This window comes from Solanum lycopersicum, chromosome 5 (assembly GCF_036512215.1).
Source record: "Solanum lycopersicum chromosome 5, SLM_r2.1".
In the NCBI taxonomy this organism is placed as follows: Eukaryota; Viridiplantae; Streptophyta; class Magnoliopsida; order Solanales; family Solanaceae; genus Solanum; species Solanum lycopersicum.
Genome location: NC_090804.1, coordinates 11,087,516 through 11,099,616, shown reverse-complemented (window position 1 = coordinate 11,099,616; position 12,101 = coordinate 11,087,516). Strand labels below are relative to the sequence as shown.

Below are 12,101 nucleotides of genomic sequence, written 5' to 3'. Positions count from 1 at the left end.
CAATATTTTATAAATTACATTTTAAAATCATTAAACTATATAGCTTAAATTTATTTAAACATAATAATTTAAAAAAATTACTTAATGGAAAATCGTTAATTCACAACTTAATCAAATTGACGTAATATAGGCGGAAAGACTTGTATGATTAATAATATCAATGTATGACTCTCTTTGATTCGACACATATGAAATTTATGCATGGTTTCTATAATTATCTATATTTACCTGGTTTAATGTATTTTGAGATATCTTCACCTCAATATTTACTAACTACATTTAAAATTATTTAAATATATAGTTTAATTTTTATTTATACATAATAATTTGAAAAAAATGCTTAATTGAAGGTCATTTTAGTAATAAATGTAAGTAATTATTCACAATTTATCAAATCGACGTAATATTGAGGATAAGAAGTGATCCAACGCTTTAGTTCTTCACGTAAGTGTTCTCAATTTACACTAAAGATCTGTATAACTCTTCCCTGACTTCAGCTATATTCATATTTTTTTTGGAGAAATGATCGAGTAGAGAAGAATAGGAAAAAGAATTTAGCAGAATTCCTTAGCAGTACTAACGCCATATAAGAATACGAATGTGTTGTATAACATGTTTCTTTTTTATTTTTTTCACAATATTGTTCTGCTTCTTTTCTTGTTTCAATTTTTCTCTCGATTCGTGGGATGGTTTTATTATTAGAAATAGCTGCTATGTTAAAAGTAATTAGTTAATTTAGTTAGTTAGTTACAATTATAGAGTAGTTAGTTACAATTCAAGAAGTTAGTTACTTGAAAAGATTCTTGATTAGTCTTCTATATAAACACTTCATTGTATCTTAATGTTGAATCAATCAAATAATGAAAAGCTGAGATATTCTCTCTACAGTATACTCTTCTTCTTCTTAGTTCATCCTCTCTTCTCTTCTGTTAAGCTGTCTCCTTCTTCATCTTCTTCTTCTCTCTTTACTTCATAACAAGTTCATGGTATCAGAGCAGGGGATCTAACCCTATGAAATATGAATTGCTTCCGCTAATCGATCATGAAAAAGATTGAAGAAATCGAAATCTCTGGAAAAATGGCTGGAGATGATGAACCAGTAATTGTTCAAGAGAATGCCAATCGAGCTGCCAACATTGGTCAAGAAATTGACTACAATCATCCATTGTTTTTATCTCCATCAGATGTTAGTGAAAATCAGATCATTTCATTCCAGCTAACAGGTATGGAAAACTATGCAATCTGGTTTCGATCTATGCGCATTTCTCTGCTAGGGAGAAATAAACTAGGAATGGTAGATGGATCATGTGATAAAGAAAAATATAGTGAAAATCTGTGGAATCACTGGGATCGAGTTGATGCCATTGTTCAATCTTGGCTGATGAACTCTGTTTCTAAGAGTTCACTAGGTGGCATTATGTATGCAGCCACAGCTAAAGCAGTTTGGCAAGATCTACAAGAAAGGTTCACCAAGATAGATGGTTCAAGAACCTTCAACCTGCATAAGGAAATAGCCACCCTAACTCAAGGAGTAAACTCTGTAACAGTCTATTTCTCCAAACTTAAGACTCTTTGGGAGGAATTTGAGGCTTTGGTACCACCACCTGGTTGTAATTGTGAAAGATCTAAAGAGTTCATAGTGCATTTGCAAAAACTGAAACTGTTCCAGTTTCTGATGGGGCTGAATGACTCATATAATCAAGCAAGAAGTCAGATACTGCTCATGAGTCCATTACCTTCAATCAATCAAGCCTATGCTATGGTGATGGGTGATGAGAGTCAAAGGTCTGTGTCAGCTATGAATGGAATCTTGGGTGCAAATCCAATGTCACATACATGCAACTATGAATCTGCTTTGTACAGCAGAACAAATGGTAATCAAAAGTTTACAATAAATTCTCATCTGTATTGTGAGGTTTGCAAAATAAGAGGACACAATAAGGATAATTGTTGGAAAATAGTGGGATATCCCCCTGAATTCAAGTTTAAAAAGAAGAAATTCTCTGAAGGTGGAAGTGCAGCTTACAATGTGAGTGCAAAAGAAAACACTCAAAATGAGGTACTTCAGGCTGGAAATGAGCAATCTGAGTTCAAGTATGGTTCTGATACGAATGTGTTCAGTCATGGATAAAGTTCAAGTAGCATGGATAAAATTCAGTCCAAACCAAGTCAAGTTGAGGCTAATCACTTTACACAAGAACAATACAATCATATAGTACAGATGCTAGCACAACACAGCCCTCAAGTCAACCAGAATTCTATGTATAACACAGCTGCAAACACAGTAGGTATGACTAGCTCAATCGCTATGAATGTGTCTCACAAACCTAATTGGATTGTGGACACAGGAGTAACAAATCATATGGCTTCAAGCTGAGAGTTACTAAACAAGTTATCAGTTAATAAGTTAGGCTATAATAGAACTGTTGAATTGCCCAATGGAGATGAATCAAAAGTTACTCATACTGGCTTAAGTAGTATATCTGATGGTAGTACTATATCTAATGTATTGTATGTGCCAGAATTCAAATTTAATTTGTTATCAGTTTTGAAACTAACAAAAGAGTTACAGTGTTCTGCTTCTTTCTTTCCTGACTTTTTTATTTTGCAGGATCTCTTCACTGGGAAGGTGAAGGAGATTGGTAGAGAGCAGAATGGGCTATATTGTCTACTAAATAAAGATGCAAGAAGATCTATCAGTCTAGCTGCTCAAGATGTTAAGAATGTGTCAACAGACAAGATAAATCTGTGGCACAAAAGATTAGGACACACATCTACTTCAGTGTTACATAAACTGTTTGACATTGAGCTTACTTCTATTAGAACTCAGATAGGAGATTGTGTAGTATGTCCTTGTGCTAAACAGTGTAGATTACCTTTTCAGAATAGTAGTATAAAAAGTAGTAGTTGTTTTGAATTGATTCACTTAGATCTATGGGGTCCTTATAAAACCAATACATATGATGGACACAAATATTTCTTAACAGTTGTAGATGACTACTCAAGATACATGGATATTTCTTTTGAGACAGAAATGTGATGTTTGTGTATCTCTTCAATTTTTTATGAATTTTACTAGAAATCAGTTTGGTAAAATAGATAAGATAGTTAGAACTGATAATGGAACTGAATTCATTAACTCATTATGTGAACAATTATTTAAACAATTAGGAATTATTCATCAAACAACTTGTGTGTATACACCCCAACAAAATGGGGTAGCTGAAAGAAAACATAGACATATTCTTGAAATAACTAGAGCCATTAGGTTGCAGGCTAATATACCTATAAAATTCCGGGGACATTGTGTCCTAGCTGCAGCTTACTTGATAAACAGGCTTCCTAGTTCTGTGTTAAAAGGAAAAACTCCCTTTAACAAACTCCATGGAAAAGAGCCTTCTATAGCTCATCTAAGAGTTCTAGGGTGTTTATGCTTTGCTAGAATGCCAAACCAACATGATAAACTTGAATCAAGGTCTATGATGTCTGTTCATATGGGATATTCAGAGGTGCAAAAAGGATATATTTTGTATGATCTAACTAATAAAGTGTTCTTTGTTAACAGGGATGTCATATTCAATGAAACAACATTTCCATTTGGTAAAGGAAAACAGTTAGAACCTGTGTTTAAAGACACCCATTCAACTTTAGATCATGCATGTCAATGGTCCAGTATTCCTGTTACTACACCTACTCAACAAGTTCAGCAACACATACAATATGAAGGTAGGGAATCATGCCAACAGAATGAGGAAGAGGAGTTAAGGACTGGATTAAATGAGGATACAACACAGATTCCTTTACAACCATCTCGAAAGTCTGGAAGAAGCAGCAAACCACCTATTTTGTTAAAAGACTTTGTATCTCTCAATATTCAGAAGGAATCAGACTATGGCATTCAAAACTATATAAGTTATGAGAATATTTCTGACAAATATAGTGCATACATAGCTGCAGCCTCAAATCATACTGAACCAAAGTCTTACACAGAAGCTGCTAAAGATTCAATATGGATAGAAGCTATGAAGTCAGAAATTGAAGCATTACAAAGTAACCATACTTGGGATTTAGTAACTCTTCCTGAAGGAAAAACTCCAATAGGCTGCAAGTGGATATTCAAAGTCAAATATAAATCCACAGGAGAGGTAGAAAGGTATAAAGCCAGACTAGTAGCTAAAGGATTCAACCAGCAAGAAGGTATTGACTACCAAGAAACATTCTCTCCTGTAGTAAAGATGAAAACTGTTAGAACAGTATTGGCACTAGCTGCAAAAAAGGGATGGTGTGTACACCAAATGGATGTGTTTAATGCATTCTTACAAGGAGACTTGTTTGATGAAATATATATGGAAATGCCTCAAGGTTCACAAGTCAGGGGGAGAAACAAGAAACAAGTATGTAGACTTGTGAAGTCATTATATGGATTGAAACAAGCCCCTAGACAGTGGAATGCTAAGTTGTCTAAGGCATTAGTGGAGCTTAAGTTTAAACAGAGTGAGTATGATCAGTTTATGTTCATAAAAAAAGATGAATCTGGAATAGTGATTATTTTTGTGTATGTGGATGATCTATTAGTCACAGGAGATAGTCTAAGAATTGTGAAAGAAACAAAAGATAAGTTAAAACAGGTGTTTAAAATGAAGGATCTTGGAGAACTAAGATACTTCTTAGGCATTGAGTTTGCCAAGTCTGATCAAGGTATACTTATGCATCAAAGAAAATACACCTTGGAGATTATATCAGAGACAGGGCTTAGCAGTTCTAAACCAGCTGCAACACCAATGGATACAAATGTTAAGTTAACAACTAAGCAGCTTGATGAGTACATCAGATTAAGAAATTCAGAAAAGTTCAACTCAAATGATCAATTAGCAGATCAAGGAGCATACCAAAGGCTGATAGGAAAGTTGTTATACCTAACTGTAACAAGACCTGATATAGCATTTGGAGTCAATACTTTAAGTCAGTTTCTTCAACAACCAAAGAAATCACACATGGAAGCTTCCCTAAGGATTGTAAGATATGTGAAAAATCAACCAGGTTTAGGAGTTCTGTTGTCCAGCAACAAGAATACAACTCTTACAGCCTACTGTGACTCAGACTGGGCTTCATGTCCTCATACAAGAAGGTCAGTGACAGGTTACTTGGTTAAATTTGGAGATTCTCTGTTAACTTGGAAGTCAAAGAAACAAACAACCATTTCAAAGAGCTCTGCAGAAGCAGAATACAGGAGCATGGCTGCCACAGTTTCAGAATTAATTTGGATTATAGGTCTGATGAAAGAGTTGGGAGTAAACTTGAAACTACCTGTTGATATTTACTCAGACAGCAAAGCTGCTATACAAATTGCAGCTAATCCAGTGTATCATGAAAGAACCAAACATATTCAAATAGACTGCCACTTCATAAAGGAAAAAATAGACAAAGGATTGGTAGCAACAAGGTACATATCAACAAAAGATCAACCGGCTGATTTACTTACAAAAGGTCTTAATACAGTTCAACATTTGTATCTCAATTCCAAGCTAGGAACTTGTAACATTTTCACACTACCTAGCTTGAGGGGGAGTGTTAAAAGTAATTAGTTAATTTAGTTAGTTAGTTACAATTATAGAGTAGTTAGTTACAATTCAAGAAGTTAGTTACTTGAAAAGATTCTTGATTAGTCTTCTATATAAACACTTCATTGTATCTTAATGTTGAATCAATCAAATAATGAAAAGCTGAGATATTCTCTCTATAGTATACTCTTCTTCTTCTTAGTTCATCCTCTCTTCTCTTCTGTTAAGCCGTCTCCTTCTTCATCTTCTTCTTCTCTCTTTACTTCATAACAAGTTCATGCTACAATTAAAGAAAAATATTGTGTCAATGGAACTTTTAATATGCTAAACCTATAAATCTGTGTTCTAATTAAATTATATTTCTAGAAAATGACAAACACTTTAAATATTTTCTCTTTATTTTAAACTAAAAAAATTAATAGTCTTTATACGTTTTTCTTGACCAAATTCTGACTATATTTTTCTGACTGTTTACCAACTCTCGATTAATAATTAAAATTGATCTCAGTTTTCAAAAATGTAAATTAAACATTTGGCAATTGTCCATTGAGCAAAAACGGAAGAAAATTTTAACGGAAGAGATCCCCTATATATATATATAGAAAGAGAAAATGCGGAATATTGAAACAGTGACCTTTTCGATTCTTCAATAATATATTCAATAATTAATATAATAATTTATACTCGATAAATTAATATGATTATAAACTATTTAATAAATTTCATAAATAGAATACAATAGCGAAATATATATAAAGGATAATATATATAAAAGATAAATCGTTGTGGAGCTTAGAGATGTGACATTATATTTAATAGATAGATTCATGTTCATACTATTTATGTAGACAAAAATAATATCTTCATACAAAAAACTCCTCCATTTGCGATCTTGCACCCTCCATTCATATCAATTTAACTATAATATGACATTTTATCCCTTTTTAAAATTTATCTTTCTAACATCAATACTAAAACAATTTAATTATAAAATGACATTTTATCCCTTTTTAAGATTTATCTTTCTAACATTAATACTAAAATTCATTCTTACTAAATTCATCTTTCTAATAGCATCACCAACCCATGCCAGACTTCTTTTCTAGTGATTCTGATCTAATGCAAAGAAATTAACTATACTAATACACACAATTCACTTGAAGAAGATGTTGAACAAAAGAAAGATTACATTTTTTTAATGATTGTTTAAATAATGCTTAAGAAATAATTGTAGTAGAAGAGGAATACAAAGAGGAAGACGAAGAGAGGGAGGATGAAGACAAAGAAGAGGAAAACAAGGAGGAAGAATCTCCTGAATTGTTTGCAAAGAAGTCTTTGCTATCTATAGATCGACATTTGGAAAATCAATAGTCATAGATAAAGCTACTCAAATAAAGTCAATACCTAGCCATGCTAAGGTCAAGGTTATACATGATCTAATGGAAAAGCTATCAAATTGTATAAGATTGTAGTTTATGATAGGAAAATCTGGTAGGTTGATCGAAGTTTTTCGGGAGGTTGTATATGATAATCTACTTTTGTATTGCAATTATTGTATGTACCAAAGCCATGATGGAATTATTTGTCGTTTGATCTAGAAAAGAAATTAAAATAACAAAAACATTGACGATACCATTGAAGCTGCTTTAAAGATACTAGTAAAGAGCACAAGTCTATTCATATATATACCTCCCTCAGACTTAGGTGTGAAGTACGCAACTTCACTTGAGCTTATAGTGCAATCTTCTTTTCTCTTTCATAAATCTTTGTAAACACCTGAGTGATTTCAATTGAAAAGAAAAGAGAAAGAAAGATTCTAAGTGTAGGTTTACCGGTAGAGAAAGTGTCAAGATAGAACATCTGATTTGCATATCAGACATGATAAATTTATAGAAGCTGTACATCTGATGTTCACTTCAAAGCTCTAAAGTGAAATTCAAGAGGACTGAAGATAGGCACCACATTAGTGTTTCTAACCAGTATAAAAACTCTATATGTTTTTACTTACTGCATACTATTATTACAGTTTATCCATTCGACTACGTGGAGGTAAGTCTATTTGCCATTACAAGAAGCTGACTGAAGAAAATTTTAATGCACTCCATCTTGAATTTCAGTTATTACTTTAGATCAGCAATTGGTTTCTCCCACTTCTGAGCAACATTAGTACAAATTCAATGAATCGTGACATAGGGGAAACATGAATAATTTGGGGTGATGCTTCACGGGTTTATTCAGGATAAAAATTAATGCATAGAATTGACATTGAAAATGTTGAAAATTTCTAGAAGCATGTTTTGCAAGTTGAAAACGAGAATGCAATTAAAAGTTGGTCACACCCTTTCCCCGACAAGTCAAAATTATCCTCCATGTAGTGAAAAAGGGTGCGACTCAAAGTCATGATGGTGAGAAGAGACAAAACATTTTTAATGATTCAATAGACATGTTATGTTCAAATAACTTTAATACTTTATTAAGTACTATTGGAAAAGATGGTAATATAATGACTCCAACATTATATCTAATTCCCGAGTAGCTAAGTTATTCAATAAAATCTAAGATGTCATGTTACTTAAATCAATCCAGCAGATAAGCCACTCATGTTCACATTGAGTACATCGAATCATAAGATCTCTTTCCCATCTTAGGAGTCGCTTGGTGAATCTTGACAACTAGTAAGTTCAATAGAGAATGATAGTCATTTGGTCCAAGAAGAGCATGTTTTACCTGCTATGAATAGAAAATTAAGCCCAAAAGTTTTTGTATTTATGCTTGAATGTGTAATTACAAAGAAGAATGAATCAGGAGCATTAGCATCAAATACAATTGATTTGCGCGAGGATTTTCTTGGTGAAGATGAGAAAGAGCAGGACATATGCTTTGAAAGAGTGGTCAGAGATGAGAATTTATAACCTAAGTAACAAAGAAGTGGAAGCAACAAAAGAAAAAAGAAGACGCATGAAATGCAATATAGTTTGGACGGTATAGTGATTGAGGAGTTTGTTTTAAGACACCTACAGAAGCGACATAAAAAGCATAACCATTTGATTGTATCAATAGGTTCAACAAGATTCAATAAATCCAGAAAAAAAGTATAAATTATTGGACAGGTCTGAAGAAAGACAATAAGAAAATACTTTAAGTTCATACTTTCGTAATAGAAAGTTTGAGACTGATCATGCAACCTTCTTCTTGATTGTCATATTTTTACATTATTTAAGCATCTTCATTCGTAATATCATCATATAGTGTATTACAAACTCTGTAACAGCTACAAAATACTTAGTTATTTCTATTTCTTATTTTAATAATGCTTGTTAGTTAGTAGAAGTTAGGTACTTCATTAACATTGGTAAGTTAAGACCTATTGATATTTTTTTATTTTTAAATGAAAGAATGGTAGACCCTTTGTCGGGGAAAATTTGGAGGAAAAAAACAAAAAAGCAAACAAAATTATTATTACATAAGTTGTGGAAAGAAAGTGGAAAAGAATTCATGAGATAATTACATCTTTAATCATGCTAATACATATATTTATATTGCCAACATCGTAATTTTTCATGCATTAATTATATCTAGCATAATATTAAATAAAATATATGACATGATGCATTATTTTTTTAATACACTTTATCACCGTATCGAAAAAGTCCCCTCACGTAGTAATCAACGGATGAAAATCTTCCAACAGAATCTGCGGGAAATGAATCAGATACAGATACGGCAGCTTACTTCATTTAAGACCATCCCGTTTCACATGCTGACAACCCAATCAGCCTATAATTCATTACACTCCCAACTACCCATCTTTATTATTCATTCACCCCCATTTATTCCTATTTATACATAAATATTACTACATTTTATTACAACAACACAAAACCTTACTTTCCTTCCCTAAAAATAAAATGGCAAGTGCATATAAGTTAGTAGTTTTACTAATAGTTTCTATTGGAATAGTAATAGCTAATGGTGATGATGATAAGAGCTTGGGCGATAAGTGTGGTACGGAGTTTCAAAAAGTGGCTGCATGTTTAACGTACGCGACGGGGAAGGCCCCGTCGCCATCGAAGGAATGTTGCGATGCGGCGGAAGATATCAAAGATCATGACCCGGTTTGTTTGTGTTATATAATAGAACAGATCCATAAAGGATCAAGTCCTCAATTGAAGAGTATGGGAATTCAAGAAGAAAAATTGCTTCAGCTTCCTTCTGCTTGCAAACTCACTAATGCTACCATCTCTAACTGTCCTAGTAAGTTCTTTTTTAAAAAAAAAAAATACTATATACTATAAGAAAAAAATATATGAGCTGCATGTTATGTGTAGAGAAAAATTAGTTATGTGACATAATTATTTTCATGTGACACGTACGTTCTTGGTCATGCCATACTATATATAGTCAATATTTGACTTATAAGGTATACATGCTGTGAATTACTTTTTAACTTGGAATACGAGCGAAATACACGCTAAGTTTAGAATTGTTTTTAATATTTTATCCATTTTATAAAGAATGATCTAGTTTAACTTGACACGAAGTTTAAGAAAATAAAAATGGTTTTTGATCATGTGGTTCTAAATAAAAATTATATCAAATATACAAAATTGTTCTTTAATCTTGTGGCCTTAAATACGCCACGTGGAAAGTTCTTACCATAAAAAGAAAGAAATTATTTTTTTTAAACAAACTAAAAAGAAAATGATGTTATTATTTTTGAAATGGAGGAAGTATCTTTTTCAATTTTTTATTAAGAGTCACATGCTCATACAAAAAATAATTTGTTTTCTTTTATTTCTTATTTTTCAAAAGTATTTTTTTAAAAGGTGTGTTAAGTCTAATTTAATAAATAATATTGTATATGATTATTTAATAGTAAGAAAGTATATGAAAATATATTTCTCTTAATTAAAATCAAAATTTATATAATTTAAATGAACAAGTAGTTGGGACAGAGAGTAGCATCTGTGAATTACAAAACTAATTGTTTTGCATTCATTCTCTTTATAATCAACTTGTTCAAAATCCAACTGTTTGAATTTTTCTACCTTAATCGATAGTGAAGGATATTCATTATTTCAACAGTGATCGAATTTAAGAAGCAGCTGGACCAATTTGGACGGGGAGAATTGACTATTTTTTTTCTGAAAAAAATTTATTATCTTTTTTTTTTTTAAAACAAAAGATCTTGATTTATACCTAAAAATTTGAAGAAAAAAATGTATTTTATCTTCTTTTTTTTTTTTTAATTTTAAATGACCAAAAATTCTTATTTCCTTTTTTAAAAATAAATAAATTAATTAATCTTTGTTTCTTTTAAAGGTTACTTTGTTTTTTTATTTCTTTCCATTCAAAATTCAAGTCCATAACAAAGCTTCAACTAAATTCGAATTGCACTTGACAGAATCTATTTGGGATTGACGCTCCAATCCAAATTTTATCTATATCCAAAGCTTGAATATGAAACCTTAAATAAGATGACACGTTCATACCAATACATGATAAGTCATATTGTTTACTCTTTCTTTTTTTCTGTTTGGTTATAATGACAAGTGACACAGTGCATCATAACTTAAATATAGATATTAAGTTCAATGTATTTAGGCATTAGATATTTGACCAAGTGTACCTGAAAATAACCTTTATCTACCTGACTACTCAAATTCAGCCACTACATCAATTATGGACCATTTCATAATGTTTTCAATAGTACAGGTCCTAATAATACATTGATGAAAATTGATATAAATAATCCTTTATTAAAATCATAATTTAAAAATATTTACTTTTTTATATATCAAAGTGTAAAATGTATTCGAGGATATTTATTGACCAACTTCATAAAATAAATAAATATAACTTAATTATGTAAAATTTATTTTCATTGAATGATTTTAACCGTAAAGTCTTCTATATGTCCTAGAGTTTTTGAATATGTGTCTCAATTTGGGCTAGCTAGCTAGCTAGCTAAGTAGCTATCCATTTGATTTTATTTTACTCGTCAAGTTTATTAAAAATATTTAGCCTACAATATTTTTAAAAAAATTTCTTATATATTTTTGGTCCATGAACAAAAATTAATTATGATGCTAAATAAAATATACAAAATATTTTTTTTGTTACATATTTTTGGTGAACGCAGAGCTACTCAACATTCCTCCAACTTCTCCTGACTATGCCATCTTCACCAATGCCACCAGCAAATCGCCTGTATCCACCACACCATCCGCATCGTCATCACCAGATACTAACAAAGACGTCTCCGACGGATACAAGAACGGACCTCAACTTTCAGTCACCGGAACAATTGTGGCTGTTGCAATCTTTTTAGCTCCTACCGACCTACTTGTATTTTGATTGTCAAACCTACTTTTGGTTTTAATTTCCTTTAAAGTTTTTGGTTGTAGCTTGATCGTCTTGTTTTGTTTTAATGGAATTAATTATGTTGTATGCATTTAGTTTGCTGGTACGTACGAAACTAGGGAGCAGTTTGACCAAGTGAATTATTCAACTTTATGCTTTTTGCTATTTGCTTATAAA

At 31.6% G+C, this 12,101-nt stretch overlaps 2 protein-coding genes across 2 annotated transcripts; both read left to right on the top strand.

Moving 5' to 3' along the window:
• Positions 1-1,042: 1,042 nt before the first annotated feature.
• Positions 1,043-2,131, top strand: LOC138348643 (uncharacterized). The gene has a single exon (XM_069298203.1). It carries the CDS (start codon positions 1,043-1,045, stop codon positions 2,129-2,131), a length of 1,089 nt encoding a protein of 362 aa, XP_069154304.1.
• Positions 2,132-9,331: 7,200 nt separating this feature from the next.
• LOC101244954 (non-specific lipid transfer protein GPI-anchored 1) lies at positions 9,332-12,101 on the top strand. The gene is made up of 2 exons (XM_004239166.5): positions 9,332-9,815; positions 11,704-12,101. Exons 1-2 carry the CDS (start codon positions 9,470-9,472, stop codon positions 11,916-11,918), a joined length of 561 nt encoding a protein of 186 aa, XP_004239214.2. The 5' UTR covers positions 9,332-9,469; the 3' UTR covers positions 11,919-12,101.

What these genes read in the sequence shown, in the direction of transcription:
- LOC138348643 (XM_069298203.1), top strand. Translation starts at nt 1,043, where the DNA reads ATGAAAAAGATTGAAGAAATCGAAATCTCTGGAAAAATGGCTGGAGAT.
- LOC101244954 (XM_004239166.5), top strand. Translation starts at nt 9,470, where the DNA reads ATGGCAAGTGCATATAAGTTAGTAGTTTTACTAATAGTTTCTATTGGA. An exon ending in TACCATCTCTAACTGTCCTA is followed by an intron (nt 9,816 to 11,703) that starts GTAAGTTCTTTT and finishes TGGTGAACGCAG; the next exon opens with AGCTACTCAACATTCCTCCA.